Below are 18,184 nucleotides of genomic sequence, written 5' to 3' on the forward strand. Positions count from 1 at the left end.
CATTTTATTGCATGACATAAGTATTTGATACATCAGAAAAGCAGAACTTAATATTTTTACAGAAACCTTTGTTTGCAATTACAGAGATCATACGTTTCCTGTAGTCCCCACGTGTTCTATTTCACTCGAGTTTTAAAGACTGCAAAAAATTTCACTTACCAGAGTGCATCAAACAGTATGTTAAAGGCTTGTTATGGAAAAGTGATTATTTTGTATTCAACATGATTTGGAGCTTGTTTTTTGAAATGTTAGTTTCGTTTTTTTCAAACATGATTTGAGCTGTTTATGAAAAAGGTGTTTTTCAGTTTTTCAACATGATTTAGAGCTTGTTTATGAAAAGTGTTTATTTCTGTAATTCAAAGGTTGCAGCTTGCTGAAACTGTCACAGTGTCCTAATCATCGGTTTTACAGGACTGCAAAAAAATTTCACTTACACCCCCCCCCCCTGAGTGCATCAAACATGATTTAAAGCTTGGATTATGGAACACATGATTTATTCGTATTTCAACATGATTGAGCTTGTTTTTTGGAAAAGTGTTATTTCTGTTTTTCAACATGATTTGGAGCTTGTTTATGGAAAATGTTTATTTCTGTATTCAAGGTTTACAGTCAGGAAAACTGTCACCAGTGTTCTATCATCGGTTTTACAGTAGCTGCAAAAATTCACTTACAGAGTGCATCAAACATGATTTAGAGCTTGTTTTATAAAAGTGTTATTTCAGTTTTCAACATATTAAAGGCTGTTTATGGAAAATGATTATTTCTGTATTTCACATGATTTGAGCTGTTTTTGGAAAAGTGTTCTTTCTGTTTTTTCAACATGATTGGAGCTTGTTTATGGAAAAAGTGTTTATTTCTGTAATCAAGTTGCAAGCATGGGAAAACTGTCCACCAGTTCTATCATCAGGTTTAACAGTACTGCAAAAATGTCACTTACAGAGTGCATCAAACATGATTTAAGCATTATAGGAAAAGTGATTATTTCGATTTCAACATTGATTTGAGGCTTGTTTATGAAAAAGTGTTTTTTCAGTTTTTCAACATGATTTAGAGCTTGTTTATGAGAAAGTGTTTTATTTTCTGTAATTCAAGGTTGCAGCTTGTGAAACTGTCCCACAGTGTCCTATCATGATTTTAACAGTACTGCAAAAAAATTTCATTTACAAGTGGCATCAACATGATTTGAGCTTGTGTTAATGGAAAGTGATTATTTCTTAAATTCAAGTCTGCAGCTTGCTGAAAACTGTCCACAGTGGTTCCTATCATCGGTTTTAAACAGTCTGCAAAAATGTACTTACGAGTGATCAAACCTGATTTAGAGCTGTTTTTGGAAACAGTGGTTATTTCTGTTTTTCAACATGATTCTGGGCTCTGTTATAGAAAAGTGGTTTTCAGTTTTTCACATGATTTAGAGCTTGTTATGAAAAGGTTTATTCTTAATCTAAGGGTTGCAGCTTGCTGAAAACTGTCCACAAGTGTTCCACATCGAGTTTTAACAGTACTGCAAAAATTTTAATTTACAGAGTGCATCAAACATGATTTAGAGCGTTTGTTTATGGAAAAGTGATTATTTCTTAATTCAAGGTTGACAGCTTGCCTGAAAACTGTCAACAGTGTTCCGTATCATTCGAGTTTATACAGTACTGAAAAATGTCACACTTACCAGAGTGCATAAACATGATTTAGAGCTTGTTCTTGGAAAAGTGGTTATTTCTGTTTTTCACATGATTTGGAGCTTGTTATATGAAAAAAGTGTTTTTCATGTTTTCAACATGATTTAGAGCTTGTTATGGAAAATGTTTATTCTGTTAATTCAAGGTTGGCAGCTTGCTGGAAAACTGTCCACAGTGTTCCTATCATCGAGTTTTAACAGTACTGCAAAATTTCATTTACAGAGTGCGAATCAAACATGATTAGAGCTTTGTTATGGAAAAGTGATTATTCCTGTAATTCAAGGTTGCAGCTTTGCTGAAAAATGTCCCACAGTTTCCTATCCATCGAGTTTAAAGTAATGCAAAAAATGTCACTTACAGAGTGCATCAAACATGATTTTAGAGCTTGTTCTTGGAAAAGTGGTTATTTTCTGTTTTTCAACATATTTGGACTTGTTTATGAAAAAGTGTTTCTTTCGGGTTTTGGGTAGTTTTTCAAACATGATTTAGAGCTTGTTTATGGAAAGGTTTATTTCTGTATTCAAGGTTGCCAGGCTTGCTGAAAACTGTCCACAGTGTTCCTATCATCGAGTTTAATCCAGGACTGCAAAAATTTCACTTAAGAGTGCATCAAACATGATTTTAAGATGTTTTATGGAAACGTGATATTTCTGTATTTCAAATGATTTGGAGCTTGTTTTTGGAAAAGTGTTTATTTCTGTTTTTCAACATATTTGGAGCTTGTTTATGGAAAGTGTTTTTATTTCTGTAATTCAAGGTTGCAGCATTGAGGAAAACTGTCACCCAGTGTTCCCTATCATCGAGTTTTAACAGTACTGCAAGAATTCACTTACAGAGTCATCAAACATGATTTAGAGCTTATTATGGACAAAGTTTGATATTTCTGTACTTCAAACATGATTTGAGCTTGTTTTTGAGAAAGTGGTTATTCGTTTTTTCAACATTGATTTGGGCTTGTTTATGAAAGAGTGTTTTTCAGTTTTTCAACATGATTTGAGCTTGTTTATGGGAAAAATGTTTATTTGTGAATCTCAAGGTTGCAGCTTGCTGAAAAACTGTCACAGTGTTCCTCTCACTCGAGTTTTATAACAGTACTGCAAAAATTTCACTTAAGGTGCACTCAAACATGATTTAAAGCTTGTTTCATGGAAAAAATGATTATTTCTGTATCAACATGATTGGAGCTGTTTTGGAAAGAGGTTTATTTCTGTTTTTCAACATATTTGGAGCTTTTTATGGAAAAGTGTTTATTTCTGTAATTCAAGGTTGCAACATGAGGAGAAACTGTCCACAGTGTTCCTATATCGAGTTTTAACCAGTACTGCAAAATGTCACATTACGAGTGCATCAAACATATTTGAGCTTGTTCTTTGGAAAAAGTGTTTATTCTGTTTTTCAACATGATTTGGAGCTTGTTCATGAAGAAAGTTGTTTTTTCAGTTTTTTCAACATGATTTGAGCTTTTTATGAAAAGGTTTTATTTCTGAAATTCAATGGTTGCCACTTGCCTGAAAACTGTCCACAGTGTTCACTATCATCGAGTTTAACAGTACTGCAAGAAATTCTCACTTACAGATGCATCAAAACATGATTTAAAAGCTTGTTTATGGAAAGTGATATTTCTGTATTTCAACATTGATTTTGGAGCTTGTTTTGGAAAAGTGTTTATTTCTGTTTTTCAACATGATTGTGGAGCTGTTTATGGAAAAGTGTTTATTTCTGTAATCAAGGTTGCAGCATGAGGAAAATGTCCACAGTGTCCATTCATCGATTTTACAGTATGCAAAAAATGTCACTTACAGCAGTGCATCAACATGATTTTGAGCTTGTTCTTTGAAGTGGTTATTTGTTTTTAACATATTTGGAGCTTTTCATGAAAAATTTTTTTCAGTTTTCAACATGATATTAGAGCTGTGTTTATGGAAAAGTGGTTTATTTCTGTTAATTCAACGGTGCAGCATAGAAAAACTGTCCAAGTGTTCCTATATCGAGTTTTAACAGTACTGCAAGATGTCACTGTACAGAGTGGCATCAAACAGATTTAGAGCTTGATTATGGAAAAGTGATTATTTTCTGTCCTTCAACATGATTTGGAGCTTGTTTTGTGGAAAAGTGGTTATTTCGTTTTTCAACATGATTTTGGAGTTGTTATGGAAAGTGTTATTTTCTGTAATTCAATGGTTGCCAGCTAGCTGAAAACTGTCCCACAGTGGTTCTCTATCATCGAGTTTTATAACAGTATGCAAAAATTTCCACTTACAGAGTGCATCAAACATGATTTAAACTAGTTTATGGAAAGTGATTATTTCTGTATTCAAAATTGATTTGGAGCTTGTTTTTGAAAAGTGTGCTATTTTCAGTTTTTCAACATGATTTAGAGCTTGTTTATGGAAAAGTGTTATTTCGTATTCAAGGTTGCAGCTTGCTTGAAAAACTGTCCAAATGTTCCTATCACGAGTTTTTAACAGGACTGGCAAAAAAATTTACTTACAGATGCATCAACATGGATTTAAAGCTTATTATGGAAAAGTGATTATTCTGTATTTCAACATGTTTGGAGCTTGTTTTTTGAAAAAGTGGTTATTTCGTTTTTCTAACACATGAATTGAGCTATTGTTATAAAAATGTTTTTTTCAGTTTTTCACATGATTTAGAGGCTGTTTATGGAAAGTGTTATTTCTGTAATTCAAGGTGCAGCTTCTGAAAACTGTCACACAGTGTTCCTATCATCGAGTTTAACAGGACTGCAAAAATTTCACTTACAGATCACAAACATGATTAAAAGCTTGATTATGGAATTGATTATTTCTTGTATTTCAACATATTTGAGCTTGTTTTTGGAAAGTGTTTATTTCTGTTTTTCAACATGATTTGAGCTTGTTTTATGGAAAAGTGTTATTCGTAATTCAAGTTGTACATCGAGGGAAAAATCTGTCCACAGTGTCTCTATCATCAGTTATTAACAGTACTGCAAAAAATTCACTTACAGAGTGCATCAAACATGATTTAGAGCTTGTTCTTTAAAAAGTGTTTATTTCAGTTTTTTTCACATGATTAGAGCTTGTTGATGGAAAATGGATTATTTCTGAATTTCAACATGATTTGGAGCTGTTTTTGGAAAAGTGTTATTTCCTGTTTTTCACATGATTTGAGACTTGTTATGGAAAAGTGTTTATTTCTGTGAATTCAAGGTTGCAGCATGAGGAAAAACTGTCCAAGTGCCTATCATCGTTAGTTTTTAACAGTACTGCAAAAATGTCACTTACAGAGTGCATTCAACTGATTTAGAGCTGATTATGGGGAAAATGATATTTCTGATTTCAAAACATGATTTGGAGCTTGTTATGAAAAAGTGTTTTTTCAGTTTTTCCACATGATTTAGAGTTGTTTATGAAAAGTTTTATTTCTTATTCAAGGTTGCAGCTGCTGAAAAACTGTCCACAGTGTTCCTATTCATCGGAGTTTTTAACAGAGCTGCAAAATTTCATTACAGAGTGCATCAAACATGATTTAGAGGCTGTGTTTATGGAAAGTGATTATTTCTGTAATTCAAGTTGCAGACTTGCTGAAAATGTCCACAGTGTTCCATCTCATCGAGTTTTAACCAGTACGCAAAAATGTCACTTACAGAGTCATCAAACATATTTAACTTGTTCTTGTTGAAAATGGTTATTCTTTTTTTCAACATGATTATGGAGCTTGTTTATGGAAAAGTTTTTTTCATTTTTCAACATGATTTAGAAGCTTGTTTATGGAAAGTGGTTATTTCTTTAATTCAAGGTTGCAGCAGTTGCATGAAAACTGTCCACAGTTTCCTATCATCGAGTTTTAACAGTACTGCCAAAATTTAATTTACAGAGTCATCAACAGATTTAGAGCTTGTTTATGGAAAAGTATTATTTCTAGTCATTCAAGTTGGCAGCTTGCGTGAAAATGTCAAGTGTTCCTATCATCGAGTTTTAACACAGGTACTGCAAAATGTCACTACAGAGGCATCAAACAGTGATTTAGAGCTTGTTTCTTTGGAAAAGTGGTTATTTCTGTTTTTCCAACATGATGTTGGAGCTTGTTTATAAAAAGTGTTTTTTTAGTTTTTCAACATTGATTAGAGCTTGTTTATGGAAAAGTTTATTTCTGTAATTCAGTTCAGCTTGCTGCAACTGCCAAAGTGTTCCTATCATCGAGTTTTAACAGTACATGCCAAAAAATTTCATTTACAGAGTGCATCAAACATGATTTAGAGGCTTGTTATGGAAAATGATTATTTCTGTATTCAAGGTTGCAGCTTGCTTGAACTGCCACATGTTCCTATCATCGAGTGTTAACAGTACTGCCAAAGTCACTTTACAGAGTGCATCAAAACATGATTTAGAGCTGTTCTTGGAAAGTGTATTTCTGTTTTTCACATGAATTTGAGCTGGTTTTATGAAAAAGTGTTTTTTCAGTTTTCAACATGATTTAGAGCTTGTTATGGAAAATGTTTATTCTGTATTCAAGGTTGCAGCTGCTTGAAAACTGTCCACTTGTGCTTCCTATCAATCGAGTTTAACAGGACTGCAAAAATTTCACTTACAGAGTGCATAAACATGATTTAAACTATTTTAATGGGAAAAGTTTTTTGATTATTTCTGTATTTCAACCATGATTTGGAGCTTGTTTTGCTGAAAAAGTGATGTATTTCTGTTTTTCAACATAGATTTGGAGCTTGTTTATGGAAAAGGTTTATTTCTAGTATTCAAGGTTGACAGCATGAGGAAAACTGCCACATTCCTATCATCGAGTTTTAACAGTACTGCAAAGAATGTCACTTACAAGCAATCCAAACATGATTTAGAGCTGATTATGGAAAAGTGATATTCTGTACTTCAAACATATCTGTAGCGTTTTGGGAAAAGGGTTAGTTCGTTTTTTCAAAACTATGATTTAGAGCTTGTTTAGGAAAATTTTATTAACTGTAAATCAGGTTGCAGCTGCTGAAAACTTCCACAGGTTCCATCATCGAGTTTTAACAGTACTGCAAAAAAATTTCACTTACAGGTGCATCAAACATATTTAAAGCTGTTTATGAAAATATTATTTCTTATTTCAACATGATTTGAGCTTGTTTTTGGAAAAGTGTTTATTTCTGTTTTTTCACATGATTGGAGCTTGTTTATGGAACAGTGTTTATTTCTTGTAATCAAGTTGCGCATGAGCGAAAACTTCCACAGTTCCTATCATCGATTTTAAACAGTACTGCAAAAATGTCACTACAGAGTGCACAAACATGATTTGAAGCCTTGTTCTTGAAAAGTGGTTTTTCTGTTTTTCAACATGATTTGGAGCTTGTTCATGAAAAAGTGTTTGTTTCAGTTTTTCAACATGATTTAGAGCTTGTTTATGGAAAAGTGTTTATTCTGTAATTCAAGGTTGCAGCTTGCTAAAAACTGTCCAAAGTGTCCTATCATCGAGTTTACAGTTACTTGCAAAAAATTTCACTTACAGAGTGCATCAAACATATTTAGCTTGTTTATGAAAAAGCTGATTATTTCTGTATTTTTCAACATGATTTGGAGCTTGTTTGGAAAAGTGTTTATTCTGTTTTCAACATGATTTGAGAGCTTGTTTATGAAAAGTGTTATTTCTTAATTCAAGGTTGCAGCATGAGGAAAACTGTCCACCATTTCCTGTCATTCGAGTTTAAACAGTACTGCAATCCTCGCCCTGTGCTATATACACAGGGTACCAGGTAAAAACTTGGCTATATACACGAGGTATCAGGTAACAGCTTGGCTATATACACAGGGTACCAGTACCAAGTCAATGTGCAGTGTAATTGAGGTAGATACTGTACATATAGGTAGGGATAAAGTGACTAGGCAACAGAATAGATAATAAACAGTAACAGCAGCGTATGTGATGAGTCAAAAGAGGTCAATGCAGATACTCCGGGTAGCTTTTGGTGAACTATTTAACTAACTATTTAGCAGTCTTATGGCTTGGATGTAGAAGCTGTTCAGGGTCTTGTTGGTTCCATCAGTATCGCTTGTCGTGAGGCAGCAGAGATAACGGTCTATGACCTGGGTGGCTGGAGTTTTTGAAAATGTGTAGGGCATTCCTCTGACACTGCCTGGTGTAGAGGTCCTGGATGGCAGGGAGCTCGGCCCCAGTGATGTACTGGGCCGTATACATTACCTTTTGTAGCGCTTATGGTCGGATGCCAAGCAGTTGCCATACCATTAGGTGCATTTGCCATACCAGTCAAGATGCAGCAGTAGAACTTTTTGAGGATCTGAGGGCCCATGTCAAATGTTTTCAGCCTCCTGATGGGGAAGAAGTGTTGTCGTGCCCTCTTCACAACTGTGTTGGTACTGTATGTGTGGACCTTGATAATTCCTTAGTGATGTGGACACAGGAACTTATAGCTCTAGACCTGCTCCACTACTGCCACGTCGATGTAGATGGGGGCGTGCTCCGCCCTCTGTTTCCTGTAGCCCACGATCAGCTCTTTCGTCTTGCTGACGTTGAGGGAGAGGTCACTGCCAGGTCTCTGACCTCCTCCCTGTAGGCTGTCTCATCGTCGTCAGTGATCAGGCCTACCACAGTCGTGTCGTCGGCAAACTTAATGATGGTGTTGGAGTCATGCACGGCCATGCAGTCGTGGGTGAATAGGGAGTACAGGAGTGCACTAAGCAAGCACCCCTGAAGGGCCCCCGTGTTGAGGGTCAGCGTGGCGGATGTGTTGTTGCCTACCCTCACTACCTGGGAGTGGCCCGTCAGGAAGTCCAGGATCCAGGAAGTCCAGGATCCAGTTGCAGAGGGAGGTGTTTAACCCCAGTGTCCTTAGCTTAGTGATGAGCTTGGAGGGCACTATGGTGTTGAACGCTGAGCTGTAGTCAGTGAACAGCATTCTCACATTGGTGTTCCTTTTGTCCAGGTGGGAAATGTCAGTGTGGAATGCAATAGATATTGCATTATCTGTGGATCAGTTATGGGTCCCCAGATCCTCAAAAATGTCTACAGCTGCACCAAATGAAAGCATCCTGACTGGTTGCATCACTGCCTGGTATGGCAACAACTYGGCATTTGACCGTAAGGCGCTACAGAGGTTAGTGTACGGGTTAATACATCACTGGGGTCAAGCTTCCTGCCATCCAGGACCTACAGTACCAGTCAAATGTTTGGACACTCCTACTCATTCCAGGGTTTTTCTTTATTTTTACTATTTTCTACATTGTAGAATAATGGTGAAGACATCAAACCTATGAAATAACACATATGGAATCATGTAGTAAGCATAAAAGTGTTAAACAAATCAAAATATATTTTAGATTTTAGATTCTTCAAAGTAGCCACCCTTTGCCTTGATGGCAGCTTTGAGTTTATTTTATTTTTACAGGGACTGCACATTAATCAACGTTTCAGTAAAAGTGCCGGTTTTAGCCAGCCGGCTAATTTTCAACCGCAGTCCCTGGGCAGGTTATTAAAAACAATTACAATGTAGACAATCATTGAGCAGTGAGCACATGCAGAGCAACATAGGACAAGCAAGACATAGCATACAGACTGAGCAACATAGGACAAGCAAGACGTAACATACAGACAGAGCAACATAGGACAAGCAAGACGTAGCATACAGACAGAGCAACATAGGACAAGCAAGACGTAGCATACAGACAGAGCAACATAGGACAAGCAAGACGTAGCATACAGACAGAGCAACATCGAACAAAAAGCAGCAAGACAAACATATATCATATCAATGCATACACACAAACTATCTAGGTCAAATAGGGGAGAGGCGTTGTGCCGTGAGATGTTGCTTTATCTGTTTTTTTAAACCAGGTGTGCTGTTTATTTGAGCAATATCAGATGGAAGGAAGTTCCATGCAATACTGTACGCTTTCTTGAATTTGTTTTGGATTTGGGGACTGTGAAAAGACCCCTGGTGCCATACCTGGTGCCATATCTGGTGGGGTAAATGTGTGTGTCAGAGCTGTGTATAAATTGACTATGCAAACAATTTGGGATTTCCAACACATTGTTTCTTATAAAAAAAGAAGGGATACAGTCAGTCTCTCCTCAACTCTTAGCCAAGAGAGACTGACTGTATAGTATTTATATCAGCCCTCTGATTACAATGAAGAGCAAAACGTGCCACTGTTCTGGGCCAGCTGCAGCTTAACTAGATATTTCCTTGTACCACTGGACCACACGACTGGACAATAATCAAGATTAGACAAAACTAGAGCCTGCGGAACTTGCTTTGTACACTCTTGGCATTCTCTCAACCAGCTTCATGTGGTAGTCACCTGGAATGTATTTCAATTTACAGGTGTGCGTTGTTAAAAGTTAATTTGTGGAATTTCTTTCCTTCTTAATTCGCTTGAGCCAATCAGTTGTGTTGTGACAAGATAAGGCTAGTATACCCTATTTGGTAAAAGACAAAGTCCATATTATGGCAAGAGTTTCTTCAAATGCAGTTGCAAAAACCATCAAGCGCTATGATGAAATTGGCTCTCAATGAGGACCGTCACAGGAAAGGAAGTCCCAGAGTTACCTCTGCTGCAGAGGATAAGTTTATTAGAGTTACCAGCCTCAGAAATTGTAGCCCAAATAAATACTTCAGAGTCCAAGCAACAGACATCTCAACATCAACTGTTCAGAGGAGACTGCGTGAATCAGGCCTTCATGATCTAATTGCTGCAAAGAAACCACTACTAAAGGACACCAATAAGAAGAAGAGTCTTGCTTGGGCAAAGAAACACGAGCAATGGACATTAGTGTCCGGTGGAAATCTTTCCTTGGTCTGATGAGTCCAACCTCTGTGTCTTTGTGAGATGCAGAGTAGGTGAATGGATGATCTCTGCATGTGTGGTTCCCACCGTGAAGCATGGAAGAGGAAGTGTGATGGTGTGGGGGTGCTTTGCTAGTGACACTGTTGGCGATTTATTTAGAATTCAAGGCACACCTAACCAGCATGGCTACCACAGCATTCTGCAGCGATACACCATCCCATCTGATTTGCGCTTAGTGGGACTATCATTTGTTTTTCAACAGGACAATGACCCAACACACCTCCAGGCTGTGTAAGGGCTATTTGACCAAGAAGGAGTGTGATGGAGTGCTGCATCAAATGACCTGGCCTCCACAATCACCCGACCGAAACCCAATTGAGATGGTTTGGGATGAGTTGGACCACAGAGTGAAGGAAAAGTAGCCAACAAGTGCTCAGCATATGTGGGAACTCCTTCAAGACGGTTGGAAAAGCATTCCAGGTTAAGGTGGTTGAGTGAATGCCAAGAGTGTGCAAAGCTGTCATCAAGGCAAAGGGTGGCTACTTTGAAGAATCTCAAATATAAAATATACACTTTTTTGGTTACTACATGATCCCATATGTGTTATTTAATAGTTTTGATGTCTTCACTATTAACCTACAATGTAGAAAATAGTAAAAATAAAGAAAAACCCTTGATTGAGTAGGCGTGTCCAAACTTTTGACTGGTACTGTATATACAAGGCGGTGTCAGAAGGCCCAAAAAATTGTTAAAGACTCCAGTCACCCAACTCATAGACTGTTCTCTCTGCTACCTCACGGCAAGAGTCTAGGTTCAAAAGGCTCCATAACAGCTTCTACCACCAAGCTATTAGACTGCTGAACAATTAATCAATGGCCACCCGGACCTTCGTTTTTACACTGCTGCTACTAGCTGTTTATTACCTATGCATAGTCACTTTACTCCAACCTACATGTACAAACTACCTCGACTAACCTGTACCTCTGCATATTGACTCGGTAATGGTACCCCCTGTATATAGCCTCGTTATTGTTATGTCATTTTATTATGTTACTTTTTATTTTTTACTTTAGTTAATTTAGTAAATATTTTCTTAACTCTATTTCTTGAATTGCATTGTTGGTTAGTAAGCATTTCATGGTTACAATTTGCTCATTGAGTGCAGTCTTAGTGCCAGCATTGATTTAATGTGGTAAATAGACAGCTATAAAAAATATAGATGGAAACTCTCTTTGTAAATAGTATGGTCTACAGCTTATCATGAGGTATTCTAACTCAGGCGAACAGAACCTTAAGACTTCCTTATTAATATGAGAGATCGCACACCAGCTGTTGTTAACAAAGAGATGCACACCAGCTGTTGTTAACAAAGAGACGCACACCATCTCCCCTGAGCTTCCCCGACACCACCCTTCTGTCCTGCCGATGTATAGAAAAAACATCTGTCTCTGAAGGCCTGCTATTGTTGCTATTGTTCCTGAATATCGATTGATCAGACAGTATGTATTAGGTTTCCCCATGCACGTGTATGGCGGATGGGGTGTGTTCAATACTTGGAGGCGGGGAGGAAGGGGTGAACAGAACTCTCCATCACTATGCTCTTCATGTAAAGAAGTGCTTTGGAATCCAACATTGTGGCTGAATGTCAGTATAAATGTGCTGTAGTAGTAGACTTAAGGAGCAGTTGAAATATATACAATTGTTACCCGGATGAAAATGGGGGAGGGTCAAGCTTTTTCAATTTCAGTCAGCGGGAGGGTTTAGTATTATTTATTTTTTTGTCCAGGGGAGTAATTTGTAATTTGTAATCAATTAAATGTCCTATTTGAGAATGAGTTGCTTATAATAGTATCTGTATGTGTGCCTGATGCTGCCCCTCGTCCCTGACTCTCTGCTGGGTGTGCTATATCAAGTGTGCCTAGTGTGGTCTCAATCAAATAATCCATAGCCTATACTATAGGCTATACCAAGAGCATCCTTGGAGAAGTGTTTGCAGTGTTTGCACTGCTGGGATGGTGTATATAAAACTAGGCAACACTGCATTACACACTGCAATGGATAGGAGTTCCCAATCATGAGCCCTGGCCTGCCCTGCTCTTGCTGATGTAAACCCTTTTTGTTCTGCCTAACCAATGACTGTCCTGTGTATGGTGGCACTTCAGGTGGCGAGTCAAAGGCTTCATCTGAAAATAATGTTTTGTTTGTAAAGAAATAATATCTGTGCGCGCGGGCTAGGCCTACTGATGTTCAGTTTGAGAGGGAGAGCACGAAGATGAGGAGGACCAGAGGTAAGCTTGCTACTGCTATAATTGATTTTAATTGATTTTTTTTTTAAACAATATGTTTCATTGCCCATAATGAAGCTATTTATCAGATTTACTGACCTCACAATAAGCCATATTCAAGTAATTGACATAACTTACATCACTATGGAGCAGTGTTGAGTGTTGAAAGTAGGCTAATTTGAGAAGGTTTAATTTAAACAGTTTTCATTTTAATTTGACTTAAGGCTACTAACAACAAGTGAAGTACTTTGAAAGGCTGGTCATGGCTCACAACACCATTATCCCAGAAATCCTAGACCCATTCCAATTTGCAAACCGCCCCAACAAATCCACAGATGATGCAATCCCATTAACATGGACAGGGCTGTAGCAGGTTGAGAGCTTCATGTTCCTTTGTGTCCACATCACCAACAAACTATCATGGTCCGAACACACCAATACAGTCGTGAAGAGGGATCGACAAAGTCTATTCCCCCTCCGCAGTCTGAAAATATTTGGCATAAGTCCTCAGAGCCTCAAAAGGTTCTACGGCTGCACCATCGAGAGCATTCTGACGGGTTGCATGACTGCCTGGTATGGCAACTTATCGGCCTCCGACCGCAAGGCACTACAGAGGGTAGTACATCACTCCTGAACAGCTAATCAAATGGCTACCCAGGCTATTTGCATTGTCCCCCCTCCCTTTTACACTACTGCTACTCTCTGTTTATTATCTATGCATAGTCACTTTAACTCTACCTACACATTGACTCTGTACTCTGACTCTGAACAAAGTTCAAATGAGACTGGATTTTTTTTTAAACGTCATAAATTGTAATCATGGCAACAAGAAAAGTAAGACAATGGCTCCACCGCATGGACATGAGGAATTCATTTTCGAATGGGGACATTTTAACCCGGAAATAAAATTAGTGACCTTTCACGTGACATGAAACACACGTATGTCGGACATGCTTCCAAAAATGGCTGCGTGCAGTATAGAAGACGTGCTTGCTAAAGCTGAACAAGATGAGGCTGAAAAACTCAAAAGTATCACCGTTCAAAAAGAACTGGACCTTGAGTTTGACATCGGAAACCTGGTCGCATACGACAAGAACCGTATTGACATTCGACAGTTCCGTGAACAGAAGAAAGACGATTTCCTGCGCTCGCTAGCTCGTGACAACACGCAGCTCCTGATCAACGAGATATGGAAGCATCCCACAGAGAGAGTAGAGGAGGTAATCGTAGTCAAACTACCCGAGCCGACCACTACACTGCCGAGAGAGAAGCCCCCACCGAAGTCCAGGCCTCCAACCAAATGGGAGGAATTCGCAAAACTTAAGGGGATCCAAAAGAAGAAGAAAACGAACCTGGTATGGGACGATGTTGCCAAAGAGTGGAAGCGGCGTTGGGGCTACAAGCGTGTTAATGATGGCACGAAAGAGTGGCTGATTGAGGTCCCCGAAACAGCCGACCCCAACGAGGACCAATTTGCCAAACGGAACAAAGCCAAGAAGGAGAAGGTTGCAAAAAACGAGCTGCATCGCCTGAGGAACATAGCCAGGGCACAGAAGATCAAAGTACCAGGTGTTGGACTCACACCGACCGCGCAGCAATCCACAACTGACCTGATTAGGGCTGTCAATGTGGCCAAAGTATCCACAGCGTCCGCAGGTAAATTCCAAGACCGCCTACCGAAGGAGAAAGCTCCCAGAAACACCGGGAAGAAGAGGAAATTCCAGCCTGTCATCGGTAACTTTTCCAATGAAAAGCAGAGGCAGCTGGATCTGCTCAAAGTGATGGACAGTAAGAAACCTCGTCTAGACGTCAACAAAGCTGTAAACAAACAAATGCGTGAGGATGACCGAGAGGAGTCTGCAGCGAAATTTAGGAAGGGGGGGAAGAAGGGACGCAAGGGTGGTAATTTCTCTGGAAAGGGAAAGGGTGGGAGTGGAAAGGGTAAAGGAGGAGGTGCCAAAGGAAGAGCAGGGGGTAAAGGTCAAGGACCACCTGGAGGTAAAAAAGGAGCTGGGAAACGCTAAAGGGGAACATTTGAAACGTTGTATGTCATACATCACAAGAGCCTTGTCTGAGATGTATTAGACTGCACAGTATGAATTTCCTGCTTCATTATGTTTCCCACCTGCATGTCGTCATGTTGCTGGGAGTGATGTGTCCCTGAGCTGTCTCCCCTTAATGCCGGTCAGGTGCAATAGGAGGGAGGGGCTTCTGTCCCGTCATGCAAATTGTAAATAGATCACCCATGACATTGTGTAAAAATTGTATATGGTGTTGATTTTCCTTGTGTCCACAATTTGTTGTATATTTCTCAATGCAATGTGTAACTTTTGGGTACAGAGTTATGTTTGATATTTTTCAACACAATTAAAATCAACTTCATAAAGATGGTGTTTTTTTGTGTGATTTATCAGAAAGTACATTGTACTTTCACTGAGCACAATGGCAAATCAAATATTATTTGTTACATGTGCCGAATACAAGTGTAGACTTTACCGTGAAATGCTTACTGATGAGCTCTACCAACAATGCAGTTAAAAGTATGTAAATACGCAAATAGATAATACTAAAAAAAGGACCAAGATAAAGTTACAAGGCTATATACAAGGAAGTTCACAACTTCCATGTGCTCCAGCTACAGACTGTAATGCCACATTAGTTTGAGTTTATTTTTACAGGGACTGCACATTAATCAACGTTTCAGTAAAAGTGATGGTTTTAGTCAGGCAGCTCATTTTCAACTGCAGTCCCTGGGCAGGTTATTAAAAACAATGCCAGTACAGACAAATGAGGAGCAGTGAGCCCTTGCAGAGCGACATAGGACAAGCAACACGTAGCGCACAGACAGAGCAATAGCACAGAAAGCAACTAAACAAATCTATGTATCAGGTTTTTCCCTGCACGTGCATAACAGACATGACAGCTGGGGTGTGCGTGCAACACTTTGGGTCAGAGGGGACGGAGGGGTGAACAGAACTCTCCTTCACTATGCTCCTATAGAGGAATGCTTTGGAATCCAACATTGTGGCTGAAAGTAGGAATGTGCTATAGTAGAAGACTGCCTCAGTCAAGTCAAGCAATAAGAGCCAGATGGAATCAGCAGAGATCTGCCCCAAAATTCTACAAAATGCTGTAAAGTTATTGATAGGAAACGGTTTCCTGGACACAGATAAAGCCTACTCCTACACTGACCCTGTTTAGTAGTGTCATATGATGATATAAACAGAGAGCCTGTCTACCTGTCTGTCTGTGTCTCATGCATTGCATGTAGGCCTAATGACCAAGAATAGAGATGTTTCCTATAAACACACAGTAGATCTAAAGGAGGTAGGCCTGCTAATCATTTTAGCTGTGCTGGTGGTTATATAAAACAGGCGTTTGGCCCCAGAGAAACAGGCAGCCCAGCACACTGAACACAGCACACTGAACTGGCCTTCTCAGGTCAGCTTTCCATTCACCTGGCCAGGACGTTACACCTGGACACAACAATAACCTTGCCAGGACGTTACACCTGGACACAACAATAACCTTGCCAGGACGTTACACCTGGACACACCAATCAAGAAGAGACACACACAGAAAAAAACAGCCATGCGAGCCTGGGATTTTGCCTTGCAGCGATCTGAAACTTGGGACACTGCTGTGTATGCATACAAGTCGCAAGAGGCTACTGAGGGAAGAACGGTTCATAATAATGGCCGGAACGGAGAAAATGGAATGGCATCAGACACCTGGAAACCATGTGTTTTATGTTTTTGATACCATTCCAACTATTCCGCTCCAGTCATTAACACGAGCCCGTTCTCCCCAATTAAGGTGCCACCAACCTCCTGTGATACTATATATCTGTCTTGTTACCTGAGGATTTATTTAAGATGCATTTCCTGATCTATCCACTAGATGGTGGTAAAGCACAGCTACAAGCCCCAGATGAACTGAAGCTGACCCGGGGTGAGGTCATCCTGGTTCTGTGTAAAGATGAGGAGGCCCGGTGGTTTGGGCGGTTGCAGAATGGACAACAGGGATACGTCCCCGCCTCGCATGTCGTGGATCTGAGCCACCAGGTTAGTGGCTAGTGGAAATTATAAACTGGCGGGTTCGAGCCCTGAATGCTGATTGGCTGAAAGCCGTGGTATATCAGACCGTATACCATGGGTATGACAAAACATTTATTTTACTGCTCTAATTACGTTGGTAACCAGTTTATAATAGCAACAAGGCACCTCAGGGGGTTGTGATATATGACCAATATACCACGGCTAAGGGCTGTGTCCAGGCACTCCACGTTGCGTCGTGTGAATGAATAGCCCTTAGCCGTGGATATTGGTCATATACCACACCCCCTCGGGTCTTATTGTTTAATTGTGTTATGTTAGGCAAAAGCAACGTTCCATCTCTGAGTGTGCAACAAGATATTCTATTTACTTGGCTGGGACAAAAATCTGCCCTAGCATTGCTCGCAGAGATAAGATTGTCCACCCCTGCTATTTATAAAGAATAGCTCTGCTGACTTAGAGAACAGTATGGCAGGTTAGAATAGCCTCTTTAGCTGCCTACCTGAGGTTCGTGACAGGACAGAGGGATAGCAGGAGAGAAGAGTCACAGCAGTAATCCCACCCGTTCACTGACACACCTCTGTTAGTGTTCTCAGGATGATGAGCCAGCTAACGATGTCTGCTGCTTAGCAAGACGGGGTTCAGCTCAGGCCACGTATGCAGGTGGTACTGGGTGAGTACATCGCGCCCAAAACACACACAGATATACACATATACACACACACAATCCTATCCTCAATCAAACCCCCCTCCACAAGTGTGTGTACACAACACATACACACACACCCCAGCAGCTGCTCCCCCCACACACACCCCTCACCCTTTTCCACCCCCTCCCACTCCCACTCCACTCCGCCCAGAACAGGTGGCCCCTCTCTCATCCCTCATTAGTTGACAAAGCACAGAGATTAAGACCCCCCCACCACCACCCCTATCTCCCTCTGATCAATTCCCTCTCACTGTACTGCTGTTCCCTCACACAACACAGTGGGGGCTCAGTCACAGCCATAGGTTCAGGGGGGTGATGAGGGATCCCTCTTTCCCTCTAAAAGTATTGTGTTTCATAATGTCAAACAGTGAAACAGAACTGCCTGTATAATCTGACTGAAATGCCCACAGYGAGCTAGGAAATGTAAGCAGACAATTGTTGGATGCTGTTTCAGATATTATCTAAGATCATACATTTGACTTATCCCAGTATGTGGGCATGTAACTTGGCCCCACCTTATGTGTGTGTGGAGGTGAACCTTGTTCCTTGAGCTGTGAAAACTTGCACACACACACAATCACACACATACAAATGCACACAAACACACACTCTGAGCGAACCCTCTGAACAGCCCTGTGCTTGTCTTGTCTGTGTGGAACGCTGGAATTTGGGTCAGCGGTAATAA

At 39.8% G+C, this 18,184-nt stretch overlaps 2 protein-coding genes across 2 annotated transcripts in view; one reads left to right on the top strand and one right to left on the bottom strand.

The window, feature by feature from the left end:
• LOC111973588 (myb-related protein A) overlaps window positions 1–3,211 on the bottom strand; it is a 17,910-nt gene extending 14,699 nt beyond the window's left edge. The window contains exon 1 of the mRNA XM_024000965.2: window positions 3,182–3,211. Coding sequence (XP_023856733.2) covers window positions 3,182–3,211 — 30 coding nt within the window. The remainder of the gene's footprint in view (window positions 1–3,181) is intronic.
• Window positions 3,212–13,652: 10,441 nt separating this feature from the next.
• On the top strand, window positions 13,653–15,121 carry LOC111973390 (ribosome biogenesis regulatory protein homolog). Its single transcript, XM_024000740.2, has one exon. It carries the CDS (start codon window positions 13,677–13,679, stop codon window positions 14,757–14,759), a length of 1,083 nt encoding a protein of 360 aa, XP_023856508.1. The 5' UTR covers window positions 13,653–13,676; the 3' UTR covers window positions 14,760–15,121.
• Window positions 15,122–18,184: the final 3,063 nt, after the last annotated feature.

The sequence above is a fragment of the Salvelinus sp. IW2-2015 genome, linkage group LG14 (genome assembly GCF_002910315.2).
Source record: "Salvelinus sp. IW2-2015 linkage group LG14, ASM291031v2, whole genome shotgun sequence".
NCBI lineage: Eukaryota > Metazoa > Chordata > Actinopteri > Salmoniformes > Salmonidae > Salvelinus > Salvelinus sp. IW2-2015.